The 19,387-nt window shown below is 40.5% G+C and overlaps 2 protein-coding genes across 3 annotated transcripts in view; both read right to left on the bottom strand.

Annotated features, from left to right (window-relative positions):
* Nucleotides 1–1,101: 1,101 nt before the first annotated feature.
* LOC107095080 (ectodysplasin-A receptor-associated adapter protein-like) overlaps nucleotides 1,102–19,387 on the bottom strand; it is a 40,178-nt gene continuing 21,892 nt past the window's right edge. Inside the window, exons 2-7 of one of the 2 annotated variants that reach the window (XR_001481716.1) lie at nucleotides 17,305–17,363; nucleotides 16,964–17,006; nucleotides 14,046–14,119; nucleotides 8,762–8,810; nucleotides 7,067–7,541; nucleotides 1,102–1,662 (exon numbers count right to left, since the gene is read on the bottom strand). Coding sequence is in view for 1 of the 2 variants with exons in the window: in XM_015391052.1 (XP_015246538.1) it covers nucleotides 7,153–7,541; nucleotides 8,762–8,810; nucleotides 14,046–14,119; nucleotides 16,964–17,006; nucleotides 17,305–17,363 (614 nt within the window). In the remaining variant the exon portion in view is untranslated. Of the gene's footprint in view, nucleotides 1,727–7,066; nucleotides 7,542–8,761; nucleotides 8,811–14,045; nucleotides 14,120–16,963; nucleotides 17,007–17,304; nucleotides 17,364–19,387 lie in introns of both variants that reach the window. The other variant, XM_015391052.1, reaches the window with a different exon arrangement.
* LOC107095081 (ectodysplasin-A receptor-associated adapter protein-like) lies at nucleotides 1,711–3,663 on the bottom strand. The gene is made up of 2 exons (XM_015391054.1): nucleotides 3,358–3,663; nucleotides 1,711–2,137 (listed from the first exon to the last, which is right to left on the bottom strand). The coding sequence occupies exon 2, from the start codon at nucleotides 2,052–2,054 to the stop codon at nucleotides 1,749–1,751; it is 306 nt and encodes a 101-aa protein (XP_015246540.1). The 5' UTR covers nucleotides 2,055–2,137; nucleotides 3,358–3,663; the 3' UTR covers nucleotides 1,711–1,748.

A 19,387-nucleotide genomic window follows, 5' to 3' on the forward strand; every position in this document is an offset into this window, starting at 1 on the left:
TGAGCATCTATCAGGATCTAAAGGTAGAGGAAGAAAGTCTAAACGGCTCCTCTGTCTGCTGAAGGTTGAAGACCAGAGGAACCTACCTTACCACCCCGGGGTAGCAGGGCAAGGAAGAGTGAGGTGTCGTTCAATCATGTCGGCTGTGCACCATCATTAGCATAACCTAATCCCGACTGGAAACTCTGTTTCTAACTTTGAGACGCATCTAGAAATGTTGGAGGAATGAAATATGGACGCCCACCTACTGCTGTGGAAGCTGCTTCACCAACATCAGGCAGCTTCCTTTTCCGGGCATCGATTAAAAAAAGGTTAATGAATCAGGAAGAACTAAAAAATTCGAACTAGTAACAATTATTGATTTTTCATGCTGAACCCTGGTTACTAAAAAAAAAAAATCAGCATCTTATAAAATCAAAATATCAAACTTTAAAAATTGGTGATTGGTAAAATATCGAAATCAGTTTTCCCCTACAATGTTTTCCCCTTAAATGTGACGTGTTTTTAGGGGTCCGAGTATGGAGAGAAATGAAGTACAATTTTACTGAAAAATTGAGTTTGAAAAACTTAATTGAAAAAATAAAAGATTTCAAGAGTAATGTGTGTTAGCAAAGTTCAACCAACGTGATTACAGATTTCAGATTTTTATTTTTAAAAATATTCATTTCCTTTTAATTTTTTCAAAGTTTGTTTAAGTTTTTATTCATTTTTTGGGGGGAAAATTGAATTTTCAAAAATGCATTTTTACTTCAAATCCAATAGTACATATTTCACCATCTGGGTGGTCTGTGGGTGGACCAATAGAAACACTGTTGCTATGGTGCATGCTGAGCAGACCCATTTCTATTGGTCCACCAAAGAGTGTAGGAGGGACATCTGAAAAAACAGAATTTGGACTCTCTTTAAAAAAAAAAAAAAAAAATGTAAATCTGAAAAAACTAGCAAACGTTAAAAATATTAGTTCAACTTCTGCATAAACATGAGTAATATACGGAAGCGTATTGCATTCAAAGAAAAAAAAATCTTACAGCTTATCTCATAATTACGAGATACTGATCTCATAATTATGAGATAAGCTGTCTGATTTTTTTTTTTCTTTGGTGAATTCAATATGCTTCCATAGTATTTTACTTTGGATTAAACATTTTTCAAAGCTTCATTTTTGATTCATTCTGTCTGAAACATCTTTTTTGTTATGCATTTTGTCATTTTCAATAATCCTGGAACAAAATTCTCTCCATAGGTAGGAACATCTTACTTTGAGGTGAACATGCAGACAACAAAAAAACAAGTCTGGTATTTAAATGAGAAAAAAAATATTTTCAACAATCGTGTTTCACAGAAAAGAGAAATCAGTCGTAAGTCAAGTGATACGGAACAAGTCAGCAGCTCATCCATTACCGTCCTTATTTATATCACCATTGCATAGAGCTTCTGTACAATGCTTTGAATGTGCTTCACGTGTTTGTTTTTATCTTTACATTGGATGTGAAACATCACAGCACTGCAGATGTCTAGAGAACAAAAGGGAAATTTAAGTTCCATGTTATTTCTAAGGTTATCTGTTTACCTTTGATGATCAAGGTTTTAGAATTGCTGTTTCTTCTCGATATCTTTCATTCTTTAAAAGGTTTTCTGTTCAAAAGTTTACTAAACAGCTACCTACAAAAGCTTGGATCCAGAAATGTAAAAGAAATCTTGAACATGAACAGAAAAAACCCAACAGATAAATCCACATTTCCATGTGATTAGTGAGTCTGCTGCCAGCGTGACGGCCAGTCCTTCTCTATCCAGCTCTGAAGCAGCCGCAGCACGTCAATGCGCTGATAGATGCGGCACAGTTCGGTGAGCTCGGTCACCGTCTTCTGGTTGTAGCGCAGCAGGAACTCTTGAGTGGGGCTGTGAGACAAGGAGCCCTGGGTCCGGTGCTCCAGCAGGGTGAGTTCGTCGTAGCTCATTCCCCAACGGCTCGCAAAGTTCTTCCAGTTTTTAACCGTGCAGTGGTTTGGGTCCAGCTTCAAGCGCAGTAAGTCCAGCAGGTCTTTGTCGTTCATGAGGTCACTGATCTTTGGTGGAGGTGCTGGGCAGCAGCACTTTTCACAAGGACTGCGGAGGAGCTGCAGCTGTTTGGGGCAGTCTGAGTGTACAAGAGACAAAAGGAGGAGCTCATTTTAGACACATGGCAGTCTGCATCTAACAGCCTGTTCACATATCCATCAACGCAAAAATTTACAGATTTATAGCTAGATCTCCTAAAAAACACTGGCTTACGGAAACATCCAGAGAGAAACAATGAGATGCACACTGCAAAAACGATCTAGAAATGGGGAAAAAGTTCTTAAATTAATTGTATTTACCCTTAATTTGAGTAGGTAAATAAGATGATTTGCTAATGAAATGAGTATTTTTACACTTAAAATAAGATAATTAGATAATATGCTCTTGATATAAGATATTGCAATAGTTCAACAGTTGGCAAAGTGTCTCACTTACCTCCTCAATTCAAGAAAAAGTGCACTTATTTAGATTATGATTTTTTTGGAGTGCATGATTAATTACACTGTAATTTTAAATTTAGTCACTGAAAATAAGAGAGGCTTTTAAAATGAAACCAATTCTGGGAGACTTGTAGTGGAATCATTGTCAGCTGTTCCAAGAGATTAAGCCGGGCGTACACAATTTTTTTAATCGTTGCACGCAGCTACAGCTCAAACTGTACGACGAAACCTCAGGGTTTAAAGTTCCCAGCTCATGATGTTTGTTCTCACACTTGTGCGACCCGACGCTCTGATGCGATCTACCTGCTCACACTGAACGTCTAAAAACCAGGTGGGACTCAGCTCTGCAGTGAGATGGTGCTACTCAGACTAATCTATCCAGAAGCCAAACCAGTAGAAGAGGAATATGAAGCTCACTAGACTGAAACGCGCTGCCTTGGCTATTTGTGTAATTTTGAGCTGAAAGCCCTAAAGAGAAAAGGTAACAACATATTTGGACAAAGACATGGCTGAGCAAACATGGCTACTACGGTCTGTAAATTTTACAGAAAGAACTCAATTTCACTCGCACCCCCGCCATGCTTCTGTGTTTTCCACTGAGAGGAAGAAGTAGAAACCTTGTTTGCGCACTGAGCGATTTGCCCAGAGCCACCTTACCACAGCTGACTGAATTTCAAACATGCTTGATTTTCTCCTGATCGTATGATTCCTGATCGGGAGGTGTCCCTGAGAGGCTGATCGCCCCTCGTTACCCCCTGTACACTACATGACGCACCATCAGGCTGAAAGGCCCGAACGAAAAATTCTCCCATGACTGGAGAATCAACCCATTTACTGTTGAAATAAAAATAAATTGTACCTGGTGAAGTAGATGAAGGGCAAGAGCAGTCTTCCAGATCTTCGACTGGCTGCAATCACAGAATACATTTATTAGAAAAAAGCTTAAATAATGAAGATAAAAACAAATGATAAATGGATTACACTATGACCAAATTAATTTTTAATCTAAGTTAAAGCAATTGTGAGCCTATAGGCCTATCTAAATTACAATAGAAATAACTAAATAGATCGTGTTGCCCTCAATGAACTGGCAACAGATGACAGATGGGAGACGCCAGCACCTCTCAAGACTCCGCTTGGGATAAGCATGATGGAAAATGGATGGATGGATAGATAAATAGATTCAGATTCATTGCTTTATTGTCATATAGACTTCAGTGCACAAAAACAGGGTCTGTAACACACAGACATCATCAGTTCTCAGGTAAATATATGTGCTATTAAGTAAACTTCACAATAACACTACAACATGGTAGATTTGGTCAGCTGGCATGAACCTCAGTCTCTGTGTTTATGTCACACGTGACTCTATTGGCTCCAAAATCCTTTTAGGCAAACAACAAGGAAATAATCATATTGCTATAGGCTACTATTTAAACATTATTGAACAGTTCTCCATTACCCAAAGAACACAGGATCAAAATAACACTATTAAATACTATAGTTACGTTAAAATGCATGGATGGATATGAAGGTGAAGATTCTCAGTCATCAAGGTCATAGTCATGACCTTGATAGTGGAGTCAGATTTCAGCTTTGAAAAACCTACAATTCAACAATTGAGTTGATTCCTTCTCGCTATCAGGGCAAACCCCACCCCGTTACAAGGGAACAGAAGAACCCGCCTTTTCAGCCAGGCCAACAATTCCCTTTAAAGACCCCCCTTTCAGAGACATAGACAGGTATCACGTATTACAGGTTAACAAAGAAGCCAAATAACCCCCATTCAAAAGGGGGATCTGTTTGTCCGCTTCAATTTGTATGTTTTCTAAACTCTATAAAGCCTCAAACTCAACGCTATTTCTAACACTTTTAATTGAAAAAGCTTCCTTGATGGGAAGCGAAATGTCTTCAAACTTGGAAACAAAGTCCAGAGGATTGTCTTTTAACTTTCTTGGAATAGACATGAAAGTGCTCGGCGGGACCGTCCTACTTTGAGCTACATGCAGGGTGGCCTGGTTACAGGCTAGATTGGGTTGCGGGTGCCGGGGCTGGGCCTGCCACTGCAACTGCCATCAGAGGCGGGTGGACAGTCTCCTGACTCCGGCTGCTCTCCGTTGTCATGGTTGCGGTACCATCATGTCACTAGTGGTGGTTTTCCCAAAAAAAATCCAAAATGCGTTTCTGTGCCTTGTTTCCTCCTCATTTCTGTCATTCGACTATGTGCATTTACTAGTCTGCTGCCATGAGCGGGATACCTCTTTACTCGGAGGCCACTAGCTTGCTTGACGTTGCCATGACAATGTATCTTCCGTGAACTTGTGTTAGTTAAGCCTCAAAATAATTAAATTAAAATCCACGTGATAGTAAAATAAAAACAGGAAATATACTCCGCACAAAGTTATAAATAATGCAAAAGTATTTTTAATAATTTTTTTTAAATCTCCCCGTCACCACTAGAGGGTGCTGCAACATTCCCACTTTCCGCGGCCATGGTAGCTCCTACCTACTGTTCCATTAAAAAGTAAGAAAATCTATTTCCTATCCTTGGGTGAGACCATTAAGAATATGTGGCTACCTCATAGTACAAGAGCGAATAAACATACAACCATACCAGCTCTGCAGAGCCCGGTCAAACAAGGTCAGGTGTCAAGGGATCAGTGCCCTATGGTGACAGGTGGGAATTGGAACACGAAGAAAACACAGGAACAGAAGAAACTATTTGAATTCTGCTACTCCAGTTACCCTGACTAGTGGGGCTATTTGAGAAGACCGTAGGAAGAATGGATGCTTTGATATCTAATGTCAGAACTAACTAAGCTAACAGCTTTGCACCTAGCAGCTCAGTGATCCGACATTCACAAAAAGCAACTGCTCTGAGATTAGAGTACCAGCAGCTCCAACACATGCAAGCTATGCTAATGGGGAACCAAGATACAAGGCCAGATGGGAGTGCCTCCATCACCTCCCCTGAAACTGGGAACCAAGCCCTAATAGTGCGAAAAACCACTGACCTGAGAAATAAAAGCATGGTTTATAACTGAAAACCTGTCAACTCCACCATCAGCTAGCAAAGTGAAGTAAGGTTCTACCAGATGATCTCCTGAATGAGATGCTTGAACAAGGTAACGGGGCGTCCATAGTGGACAATGTGGAGAAATTCTAGGCAAAATGGAAAGAAATAAGACAACTGTCAGAACTCGAGAGAAGATTATCTGGCCAAGGAATGCTGCAGTATACAAACAAATGCAATTACCTGAGGCCCTGGTAACTTCTAGACATAAGCCCCATTTCCACCAGCCTTTTGAAACCGTGCCGAGATCGGTCCGAGCAAGGTTACCAAGATGACTGTTGCACTTTTTTTTCTCTAAACATAATCTATTCTCTCCATTTGGAATATTTGTGAATCAGGTCTGTTGCGTTTCCTGCTGTTGGTGTGTTTCCATCTAAACGACAGATTGATTTCAATCTGAAAATTCCTTGCATCCTGCATCTGTTTGCAGTAAATCTATCCTCAATTAGCAGCTTTTTGATGGCTCCTACAGCCAAACATGTTTAAACAAAAAGAGCAATGCCCCTAAAGCACATCAAGGCCCTGTTTTCATGTCCTCAGGGACATGCGGATAAATCCTCAATACACATGTATGAACAATCAGACTTTGGGGAAAGGGTTCTTATTCCATCAAAGCTCCCTCTGAGAAAGCTGCATACCACAGATTGATGGAAGCCGTCCCTCTATCCTACGCCTTCTGCTCTGTTATTAGAGGAGCTCACAGCTGCACCGTGAAACAAAACCACAACCTGTTTGCCCACAGCTCAGATGAAAGGGTAATTAAACCCTGAGCATCGCTTTCAGGCCTGAGAAGGAAGACGTAGTGTGTGTTCATCGGGGGGGAAAACTTTTAAATGTAAATAGCAGTTTATCCCTGTATAGTCTGCTCAACATTTGAAATAACACTGATGTTCATTAGCTTATATTTCATGTAAAAGACTTATTTTGGTGTTTATTATGTAAATCCCTTTAGTTAAAAAGGCATGACAGAGTTATCTAATGACACTGCCTCCTGTGGCCAAAACCCGGAACTGCAGCTCTTCTGCTCATCCTCGTAGGCCTCAGGCTCGTACATGTTTCACCTTGGTTGGAATTGCCATCGGTGTCTGATTGAGCTGGATGCAGGTTGTTTCTGAATATCCAGAAAATCCATCTGGAATAAAAGGCTTCAACTGTTTAATAGATCGGACCCATTCAACATGTAGGCTTGACGTCACATCCTGAGGAACAGCATGTGAACTTCTGTCCCGAAGTAAATGAATTGAAAAAGTGTTAAATAATATGGTGTTAGTAGACTTTGTTCAAAGACGGTGTTAATTTAGCTCTTAATGGAGTTATAGTATACAAATATAACTCTGAGGTGTCACATGTTAATAGTTAAAATTGAGTTTTGGCAAAGGTTCCACATTGTTAGACTTAGACAGATTTTATTTGTCATGTTGTTTACACAAGTGTAAAACAAAAAGAACTTTCGTTTGGAACAGCTCTCTGGANCAAAAGTTTACTAAACAGCTACCTACAAAAGCTTGGATCCAGAAATGTAAAAGAAATCTTGAACATGAACAGAAAAAACCCAACAGATAAATCCACATTTCCATGTGATTAGTGAGTCTGCTGCCAGCGTGACGGCCAGTCCTTCTCTATCCAGCTCTGAAGCAGCCGCAGCACGTCAATGCGCTGATAGATGCGGCACAGTTCGGTGAGCTCGGTCACCGTCTTCTGGTTGTAGCGCAGCAGGAACTCTTGAGTGGGGCTGTGAGACAAGGAGCCCTGGGTCCGGTGCTCCAGCAGGGTGAGTTCGTCGTAGCTCATTCCCCAACGGCTCGCAAAGTTCTTCCAGTTTTTAACCGTGCAGTGGTTTGGGTCCAGCTTCAAGCGCAGTAAGTCCAGCAGGTCTTTGTCGTTCATGAGGTCACTGATCTTTGGTGGAGGTGCTGGGCAGCAGCACTTTTCACAAGGACTGCGGAGGAGCTGCAGCTGTTTGGGGCAGTCTGAGTGTACAAGAGACAAAAGGAGGAGCTCATTTTAGACACATGGCAGTCTGCATCTAACAGCCTGTTCACATATCCATCAACGCAAAAATTTACAGATTTATAGCTAGATCTCCTAAAAAACACTGGCTTACGGAAACATCCAGAGAGAAACAATGAGATGCACACTGCAAAAACGATCTAGAAATGGGGAAAAAGTTCTTAAATTAATTGTATTTACCCTTAATTTGAGTAGGTAAATAAGATGATTTGCTAATGAAATGAGTATTTTTACACTTAAAATAAGATAATTAGATAATATGCTCTTGATATAAGATATTGCAATAGTTCAACAGTTGGCAAAGTGTCTCACTTACCTCCTCAATTCAAGAAAAAGTGCACTTATTTAGATTATGATTTTTTTGGAGTGCATGATTAATTACACTGTAATTTTAAATTTAGTCACTGAAAATAAGAGAGGCTTTTAAAATGAAACCAATTCTGGGAGACTTGTAGTGGAATCATTGTCAGCTGTTCCAAGAGATTAAGCCGGGCGTACACAATTTTTTTAATCGTTGCACGCAGCTACAGCTCAAACTGTACGACGAAACCTCAGGGTTTAAAGTTCCCAGCTCATGATGTTTGTTCTCACACTTGTGCGACCCGACGCTCTGATGCGATCTACCTGCTCACACTGAACGTCTAAAAACCAGGTGGGACTCAGCTCTGCAGTGAGATGGTGCTACTCAGACTAATCTATCCAGAAGCCAAACCAGTAGAAGAGGAATATGAAGCTCACTAGACTGAAACGCGCTGCCTTGGCTATTTGTGTAATTTTGAGCTGAAAGCCCTAAAGAGAAAAGGTAACAACATATTTGGACAAAGACATGGCTGAGCAAACATGGCTACTACGGTCTGTAAATTTTACAGAAAGAACTCAATTTCACTCGCACCCCCGCCATGCTTCTGTGTTTTCCACTGAGAGGAAGAAGTAGAAACCTTGTTTGCGCACTGAGCGATTTGCCCAGAGCCACCTTACCACAGCTGACTGAATTTCAAACATGCTTGATTTTCTCCTGATCGTATGATTCCTGATCGGGAGGTGTCCCTGAGAGGCTGATCGCCCCTCGTTACCCCCTGTACACTACATGACGCACCATCAGGCTGAAAGGCCCGAACGAAAAATTCTCCCATGACTGGAGAATCAACCCATTTACTGTTGAAATAAAAATAAATTGTACCTGGTGAAGTAGATGAAGGGCAAGAGCAGTCTTCCAGATCTTCGACTGGCTGCAATCACAGAATACATTTATTAGAAAAAAGCTTAAATAATGAAGATAAAAACAAATGATAAATGGATTACACTATGACCAAATTAATTTTTAATCTAAGTTAAAGCAATTGTGAGCCTATAGGCCTATCTAAATTACAATAGAAATAACTAAATAGATCGTGTTGCCCTCAATGAACTGGCAACAGATGACAGATGGGAGACGCCAGCACCTCTCAAGACTCCGCTTGGGATAAGCATGATGGAAAATGGATGGATGGATAGATAAATAGATTCAGATTCATTGCTTTATTGTCATATAGACTTCAGTGCACACAAACAGGGTCTGTAACACACAGACATCATCAGTTCTCAGGTAAATATATGTGCTATTAAGTAAACTTCACAATAACACTACAACATGGTAGATTTGGTCAGCTGGCATGAACCTCAGTCTCTGTGTTTATGTCACACGTGACTCTATTGGCTCCAAAATCCTTTTAGGCAAACAACAAGGAAATAATCATATTGCTATAGGCTACTATTTAAACATTATTGAACAGTTCTCCATTACCCAAAGAACACAGGATCAAAATAACACTATTAAATACTATAGTTACGTTAAAATGCATGGATGGATATGAAGGTGAAGATTCTCAGTCATCAAGGTCATAGTCATGACCTTGATAGTGGAGTCAGATTTCAGCTTTGAAAAACCTACAATTCAACAATTGAGTTGATTCCTTCTCGCTATCAGGGCAAACCCCACCCCGTTACAAGGGAACAGAAGAACCCGCCTTTTCAGCCAGGCCAACAATTCCCTTTAAAGACCCCCCTTTCAGAGACATAGACAGGTATCACGTATTACAGGTTAACAAAGAAGCCAAATAACCCCCATTCAAAAGGGGGATCTGTTTGTCCGCTTCAATTTGTATGTTTTCTAAACTCTATAAAGCCTCAAACTCAACGCTATTTCTAACACTTTTAATTGAAAAAGCTTCCTGGATGGGAAGCGAAATGTCTTCAAACTTGGAAACAAAGTCCAGAGGATTGTCTTTTAACTTTCTTGGAATAGACATGAAAGTGCTCGGCGGGACCGTCCTACTTTGAGCTACATGCAGGGTGGCCTGGTTACAGGCTAGATTGGGTTGCGGGTGCCGGGGCTGGGCCTGCCACTGCAACTGCCATCAGAGGCGGGTGGACAGTCTCCTGACTCCGGCTGCTCTCCGTTGTCATGGTTGCGGTACCATCATGTCACTAGTGGTGGTTTTCCCAAAAAAAATCCAAAATGCGTTTCTGTGCCTTGTTTCCTCCTCATTTCTGTCATTCGACTATGTGCATTTACTAGTCTGCTGCCATGAGCGGGATACCTCTTTACTCGGAGGCCACTAGCTTGCTTGACGTTGCCATGACAATGTATCTTCCGTGAACTTGTGTTAGTTAAGCCTCAAAATAATTAAATTAAAATCCACGTGATAGTAAAATAAAAACAGGAAATATACTCCGCACAAAGTTATAAATAATGCAAAAGTATTTTTAATAATTTTTTTTAAATCTCCCCGTCACCACTAGAGGGTGCTGCAACATTCCCACTTTCCGCGGCCATGGTAGCTCCTACCTACTGTTCCATTAAAAAGTAAGAAAATCTATTTCCTATCCTTGGGTGAGACCATTAAGAATATGTGGCTACCTCATAGTACAAGAGCGAATAAACATACAACCATACCAGCTCTGCAGAGCACGGTCAAAAAAGGTCAGGTGTCAAGGGATCAGTGCCCTATGGTGACAGGTGGGAATTGGAACACGAAGAAAACACAGGAACAGAAGAAACTATTTGAATTCTGCTACTCCAGTTACCCTGACTAGTGGGGCTATTTGAGAAGACCGTAGGAAGAATGGATGCTTTGATATCTAATGTCAGAACTAACTAAGCTAACAGCTTTGCACCTAGCAGCTCAGTGATCCGACATTCACAAAAAGCAACTGCTCTGAGATTAGAGTACCAGCAGCTCCAACACATGCAAGCTATGCTAATGGGGAACCAAGATACAAGGCCAGATGGAAGCGCCTCCATCACCTCCTCTGAAACTGGGAACCAAGCCCTAATAGTGCGAAAAACCACTGACCTGAGAAATAAAAGCATGGTTTATAACTGAAAACCTGTCAACTCCACCATCAGCTAGCAAAGTGAAGTAAGGTTCTACCAGATGATCTCCTGAATGAGATGCTTGAACAAGGTAACGGGGCGTCCATAGTGGACAATGTGGAGAAATTCTAGGCAAAATGGAAAGAAATAAGACAACTGTCAGAACTCGAGAGAAGATTATCTGGCCAAGGAATGCTGCAGTATACAAACAAATGCAATTACCTGAGGCCCTGGTAACTTCTAGACATAAGCCCCATTTCCACCAGCCTTTTGAAACCGTGCCGAGATCGGTCCGAGCAAGGTTACCAAGATGACTGTTGCACTTTTTTTTCTCTAAACATAATCTATTCTCTCCATTTGGAATATTTGTGAATCAGGTCTGTTGCGTTTCCTGCTGTTGGTGTGTTTCCATCTAAACGACAGATTGATTTCAATCTGAAAATTCCTTGCATCCTGCATCTGTTTGCAGTAAATCTATCCTCAATTAGCAGCTTTTTGATGGCTCCTACAGCCAAACATGTTTAAACAAAAAGAGCAATGCCCCTAAAGCACATCAAGGCCCTGTTTTCATGTCCTCAGGGACATGCGGATAAATCCTCAATACACATGTATGAACAATCAGACTTTGGGGAAAGGGTTCTTATTCCATCAAAGCTCCCTCTGAGAAAGCTGCATACCACAGATTGATGGAAGCCGTCCCTCTATCCTACGCCTTCTGCTCTGTTATTAGAGGAGCTCACAGCTGCACCGTGAAACAAAACCACAACCTGTTTGCCCACAGCTCAGATGAAAGGGTAATTAAACCCTGAGCATCGCTTTCAGGCCTGAGAAGGAAGACGTAGTGTGTGTTCATCGGGGGGGAAAACTTTTAAATGTAAATAGCAGTTTATCCCTGTATAGTCTGCTCAACATTTGAAATAACACAATGATGTTCATTAGCTCATATTTCATGTAAAAGACTTATTTTGGTGTTTATTATGTAAATCCCTTTAGTTAAAAAGGCATGACAGAGTTATCTAATGACACTGCCTCCTGTGGCCAAAACCCGGAACTGCAGCTCTTCTGCTCATCCTCGTAGGCCTCAGGCTCGTACATGTTTCACCTTGGTTGGAATTGCCATCGGTGTCTGATTGAGCTGGATGCAGGTTGTTTCTGAATATCCAGAAAATCCATCTGGAATAAAAGGCTTCAACTGTTTAATAGATCGGACCCATTCAACATGTAGGCTTGACGTCACATCCTGAGGAACAGCATGTGAACTTCTGTCCCGAAGTAAATGAATTGAAAAAGTGTTAAATAATATGGTGTTAGTAGACTTTGTTCAAAGACGGTGTTAATTTAGCTCTTAATGGAGTTATAGTATACAAATATAACTCTGAGGTGTCACATGTTAATAGTTAAAATTGAGTTTTGGCAAAGGTTCCACATTGTTAGACTTAGACAGATTTTATTTGTCATGTTGTTTACACAAGTGTAAAACAAAAAGAACTTTCGTTTGGAACAGCTCTCTGGACAATTTAATCTTTCTTTAAAAGTAATTGTATATTGTATTGTAATATTGTAATAGTAATTGTAATTTTTAATGTAACATTGTTACAAAATATTTTCCAATTGTGATACACTTTGAAATAAATATTTGCAGAAAAAACAAACATTGCTTATTTATTTATTTTTCCAAAGGGATTTTTATATGTTCAGAAAAGTAAAATTTTCAGTATTTAGAGAATAACTCCTATGTAGTTAGGAAAACATTCCGTGAGAATGTTAATATTCCAATTCTAACACCTAGTCGGTGTAATTAAGTGTTAAATGATCAACTCCAGAAATATTTATTATTTAACACTAAAGAGTGCCAAATCTCCAAAAAGAGTCAAATTAACACTCCCTGGTGTGGACCCATATAGACACTTGAAGGGTGTTAAAATCAAATCTGACAGTGTTGATTTGAGCATGTTGGATTTGCTGTGTAGACTACAGGCTGATAGATGAACTACTGGGGCGTCAGTCTGATCATTAAACCGTGTTTCATGCAGACCACAGTATGTACGCCTACAGAAGTGGGTGTCTGACAGGGTGGGGGGCAACACTGGGGCCCCTCAGGGGACTCTCCTCTCCCCCTTCCTCTTCACCCTCTTTACCTCAGACTTCAGCTATTGTATTAAGTCCTGTCACCTTCAGAAGCTGTGACCCGTTTCCATCCCTGTATAAACAGTGGAGGAGTATAAGTACCTGGGAGTGTACTTTAACAATAAGTTGGACTGGTTTAGAAACACTGAGGAGGTCTACAAAAAGGGCCAAAGCAGACTCCTTTTTTTCCTGAGGAGGCTGGGGTCTTAACATCTGTCGGACGATGCTGAGGATGTTTGATGAGTCTGTTGTGGCCAGCATGATATTCTTTGCTGTCATATGCTGGGGCAGTGGGCTGAGGGTCGCTGATCAAGAGGGCTGGTGATGTTGTGGGGAGGAGCTGGACACGGTGACGACCATGGCAGAGAGGGGGATGCTGTCCAGGCTTCGGGCCATCTTGGACAATGTCTCACAGCCTCTCCATGACACACTGGCCCAGAAGAGGAGCTCCATCCGCAGAAGACTCCTCTTACCCAGATTCACCACAGAGCGCCACAGGAAATCATTTCTGCCTGTGGTCATCAATCTCTACAACGCCTCCCTCAGAAAGTCATACACCCCCCCCCCCCTCTGTAACAGAATTATTGACAATTTTGACATTTATTCATTCTTTTGCTCTCTTTTGCACATTGCTATTATTACTTTTCTTTTTTATATATCTGTAAATATATATATATATATATATATATAAATTTATATATATGGTTACATATGTATATATTTATATTTTTATTTTCAGTGTTGAAAGTTTTATTGTATTTCTTTGTGTTGTATTTTATTTCTTTAGATGATGAATGTGTGCAATATGTTGTTTCTGTATCTAGAGTGTGTAACAAAGATAATTTCCCTCTCATTAAAGTATTTCTGATTCTGATTTTAGTCATAAAGGCTCATATAAAAGGGAGATTTTAAAGATAGTTTTCAGGGACAGCGATCTTAGATTCCTAGAATCAAACCCCTTGTTTCTAGGGGCAACACTGACCTGTCTGATCTTGTCCTGCGAGGAGCGCTGCAGGTATCCGGAGGGCATGGAGCTGAGGTGTAGTGTCACAGCGTCTGCCAGACAAACATTACACAGGCTTAAAACTGTTTCCCCTTAACAGTTGACACTTCCTCAGTTATAACAGCAGGAAACAACTTTGTTCGTTATATAGAAACTAAAATCCTTCTAACTATTATTATCTGGACTATTAAACTGACTATCAGATCAGACTCCAACAAAGTCCCTTCAGTATATGATGTCATAGCCAGTTTTACTTTCTTTTTCCAAACTGTAATTTCTGATCTAACAGGTTGGATGTTAAATCTAGCAGTTCGGACTGATAGTTTTTAAATAGCTTATTTATAATTAAAGCCTTTTGCCCTGATGCCAAAGCTTTGCTTCTTTTGTTTTTGTAAAGCTAGAGGGCAAACTTGTAGGTTGATAAATGAAGCAAATTGTTGGAATGTACACTAAAGTGTCCTCACAGCTCACACTGAGTGCACAGTCCTACATTTATGTTTTTTCAGCGATTGAAACTTAGGGAGAGAAATTTGCTGCAAAATTATTGAAAGCGAAGAACACATCTGAAAAAGGAGAGTAAAAAAAAACAAAAAAAAAAAACAAGAAGGTTTTGAGAGTAATTTATTAGGTGTATGTAAAAGTTCAACCAGTATTGTTACAGTTTGCTATGCTTTCAAATTCTGTTTTTTTCCAAATTGAATTCAATTATTTTAGGGGAGGAGAACTCTGATAAAGTAACCCTGAAGGATATTAAAAAGTGATCAGAGAGGACAGGGTTGTTAAGAAATACTGTTATTTCTTCACATTCTATGCCGTATGTCAGCACAAGATCCAAACTATGAAGATGAGAATGTGTGGGACTATTCACATTTTGAACAAAACCAATAGTCTCTAAGATAGCATTAAAGGCTGCTATAAGCTATAACCTTCAATGTCAGCATGGATGTTAAAATGTCCCACTATGATGACCCTGTCAGTATTTAATACCAAATCAGATCTCTGATGACTGATCTAAAAAATTCAGAGTAAGGACCTGGTGGATGATACAAAGTTACAAAAAGAAGAGTTTTTCTGGCTTTGCAATTTAGATGAGGGAAACTAAGCGTTAAGTGTTCAAAAGAGTTGTAATTATTAATTGCCTTTGGAGTAATCAGTAAGTCAGACTGAAAGATTGTTGCTACTCCTCCTCCTCACCCAGAATCTCTGGGTTTGTGAAAATTTAAATAACTACAAGGTGTTGCCTCATTTACGCTCACAATCCTGTTGCTGTAAGGCAACATAAGTCAATGTGATTATCACAAATCAAGTCATTAACTAGCAGACTTTTAAGGGAAATAGATCTTATGTTAAACAGACCAGATTTAATCGTTTAACTTTTTCCCCAATTGGAATTATTTTAATTTTACTTAGATTATCATGATTTACTCCTTTAGGAATCTTTTCTGATTGATTAGATTTTGGTCGTGGGCAAGACACTGTCTGGATGGAGTAAAGAGCGGGTAACAGTAGAGAAGCTGCAGAGATGTGTGTTAAACTACAACTCTGCTTCCTGGTCTGCACCCTGTGTGGTCAGGGTTTTGGAGGACTAATATATTCGGACAGATTCCTAGAAAGAAGAGCTGCACCATCCAAAGTGGGATGAATACCATCTCTCAAAATCAGACCAGGCTTTCCCCAAAAGGATTGCCAATTATTAATGTAGCCCACGTTGTTTTCAGGACACCACCTAGACAACCTGCTTTTGACATGTGGCTAAACATGCCATCACTGGCCAGATCAGGGGGGGGACCAGAGAAAATCCCTCATTGTTTTGGCAAATTCACACACTGAAGCAACACTAATTTTAGTGACCTCCGATCGGCGTAACCGGGTGTCATTACCACCAGCGTGAATAACAATCTTACTGTATTTAACCTTATCCTTAGCCAGTAGTTTCAGGTAGAATTTGATGTCGCCCGTTCTGGCCCCCGGCAAACATTTGACTATGGTCCCTGGTGTCTCTAATGCCACGTTTCTGACTATAGAGCTGCCAATCACCAGAGTGGGCTTCTCAGTGGGTGTGTCACTGAGTGGGGAAAACCGGTTAGAAGCGTGACCTGGTTGGTGGTGACCAGTGGGCAGAGATCCTCGACTACACTTTCTGCGTACCGTTACCCAATCGCCTGGCTGCTCAGGCACTTTTGGAGAACCACTACACTGGCGTATCCCTGGTCTCGGTGGCTCCAGGCTGTTAGCTTGTACATTTACAACAACCAACATCCACCTTTTTAAAGTTCCATTTTTTAAATTTCCTGTTTTGAAAACCATTAATTGCTTTTAAAAATAACAGCATAAGTTTCTCTCCATAAAAATGTATGTTTTGCTTTAAAAACTAATCACGTTTTTGCAAATACAGGTGAAAAAAAAGTGAGTTTAGTTTGTTTTTGGAGGAAAAATAAAGATGGAGGAGCCTTTGAGAAGCAGTTGGCTTCACAATCCCTGTGGGACATTCCAGGTTATTCTGCAAACAGAAATGAATCTGGCTACTGAAAGTAACTCACTAAGTCCCCACTAATGCTCTAAATGTGTCCACAAGAGGCTGACAGCCGGTGGTGAAAGTTACCTTCAAGGCAGGACAGTACGTAGGAACAGGAGTCTTTAGCTTCTTTTCTAATTCTACCATTTAAAGATAAATGTTCTAAAAACAGATAAATCATAAATCTCTTCCGCTTTTCATGATGTGATGTGAACAACTGACTTCATTTCTAACAATTTAGCAACTCGTTTATCTACTAATGACTACTCTTTACAATGCAGGGTCTACTTATGCAGCATTTCTCAGCATGTAAGATTACTGAATCAAACAGACCTCACATGAGTTTTGCAAAGCATCTTATTAGTAACTTTCTTTTATTTACCATGAGGATCTGTGACTTGGACGGGATAATTGGCCTCCAGGGACTGTAGGGAAGACAAGGACAAACATGACAACATTATATATAAACAAAACTAACAGTTATTTGGCACTGTCGAGGCAAAACCACTCTGCTGAAAGACAGGAGAGGCGCCTGCTCTGACTTGCTCTGAGAGGAGTCCTTTGGCGCTGGAATCACAGCACGCTGTGTTCGGTTCTGCTACATTTCTCAGCGGATTAATGCGAGACTTTGCTAAGCTCTCTAATCAAGAACAACACAACTTCATCGCAAAACAAACTGGACATGAAGCAAGTCACAGCAGTGGTTTAGAAAAGGCTCCTTACAATTTCCGCCATAAAGCTGGTGGTGTCTGTGTCCTCAACAGGCTCAGGATTGCTTCTGTCTGCAACAAAAGCAAAAGATTATAAGCATCAATCTGATTTCAAATCTTTTGTTATTTTTCATAACTTCCTGCCAAATTTTGGAGGTAGGACTTTTTTGAAACGTAGGAAAACCATTTCCTGCAGTAAAGGAAGTCCTAAGGGCAAAAAAACCCGACACCGACAGTGGGAAGTAACACACGTCAGCAGAACCAATTTACATAATCAACCCAGTATCTTTGTCTTAAGATCCAAAGAAGAAAAAAAATATGGTAATAGGTTTTATATTTAAAAGAAAAATCAATCAAATCTGGGGAATTTTCCAAAAACCCAGAGGCATTTTATTTCCAGTCCTGATGATTGAAAAACACCCATATGAGTAACTTTGTAAAATGACAAAGCACTTTCATATTAAGCTACATGTATATGACCTTTAGGCACACATAAACACTTTGCATTAAAGAAAATAATCAGAATACTGTTTGGAGCAAAAATAATACTGTTGGTTCTTAAGGGAATTTGACCAGCAACAATCAGGCTGTTTTGGGAAAGCAGGACAAAGAAACCTTTTGAGCTGCAGAAAATCCCTGGAAGGAGCAATGCGGGCCTTCCTGACTCTACGTCACTGTGAAGTCATTGTATCCAAAGGGCTCCTAAAAGCAGACCAGCCTTGGCCTTTCTTCAGTTACACTCAATGAGCAGAAAAAAGTTCACCTGCCTGGAAACCTGGAATTAGGATGAAGTGTTTTCTACATACGGCTTCCCAGGTGCAGAGAGAGAAAAAAATCCAAAGTTAATGAACTGGCACCAAAGTCCTGCTGACCCCTGCCTACAGGTTCATGGTAGATTCTCATGGTTTCTCCTGAACAGCACAGCATCCACAAACCCTTTATTTAGCATTACGAACAACAACCACAGCGGACAGGCTGCTGTTTAACCCAAACTAAGATCCAGAGAAGGTAAACATGTATGGAGTACCCTCAGCAACTGAACATGTTGAAACAGAAAGGATTCAGTATAGAAAAGTCATCAACACAATGCAGTGCATTAAGGGGGTACATTTCAAAGCTATGAACTATATCTGTTTTCTTGTGGGGGTGGTGATGCTGGCGTTGGACGCAGGGGTTTGCTCTGCAGCTGAACATTTACATAAGAGTGTAGTTGCATCAGTCAGCTTTTTACTAAATGACCTCATTTGTTGTTACTTTTATCAGGTTGCATCATTCTATATTCTGTAGCTCTCCAATTCTAAATGTCATCTTATTGGCTGATGACAGAATATGATTTATTCCCCTGTCTGCTCCTTTAATTCTGCTGCTCAGCTCTCAGTCAGCACATCCTACGTCTTTGAATCAGTAAAGTTTGTCTTCTCATTTTTGATGCCATTTCTAAGAATGAAAACTGTCTGGCAGTCTGGGAAGTTGAGCCTTATATGGCATCATTTGGTCGGTACTTTCACAGATGATTCTCAGAACTGCGCCTCAGTTTCACACAGAAGGACATCATCAGGTTTACAGATGTAATTGGTATAAGAGAAGAGAAATTTAGGACAAGAATACTAAAAGTTGTAGCATGAGGTCCATTGATTTGGAGTCGCATTTGTTCCAATCATTTGTAAATGTGGGCCGTTTCTAAATCGGTGTACTTGTGCGTTCTCAGTGCTCATCAGCCTCTGCCTTACTGCTCCAGTTCTAAAGAACAGCAGAAAAAGAACGGACAAAATCCCCTGATGTTGTTCTCGCCCCTCCTTCTTTATCCAGCATGCATCAGAGCAAACTTGTCCGTTCTCGAGATTTACAGCTGTCCCAGCATGCACTGCGGCAGCAGCAGCTTCCAATGGAGCGCTCACAGAGCTCAGAGTATTAAGATCATTTGAGGCGGGAACATTATACTTTAAGCGTCACTATTTGGCCCATTCACTGATTTAGTGCGTGATTAAAAAAACGTTCTGCAGCAACCAGCGGACCTCCGAGACTAACCGCAGCCAAGGCTAACGTTAGCCCGTCTGCAGCAGCTAGGGCTAATGTTAGCCCGTCTGCAGCAGCCA

This window comes from Cyprinodon variegatus, unplaced genomic scaffold (assembly GCF_000732505.1).
Source record: "Cyprinodon variegatus isolate N-32 unplaced genomic scaffold, C_variegatus-1.0 Scaffold523, whole genome shotgun sequence".
NCBI classification, from domain to species: Eukaryota; Metazoa; Chordata; class Actinopteri; order Cyprinodontiformes; family Cyprinodontidae; genus Cyprinodon; species Cyprinodon variegatus.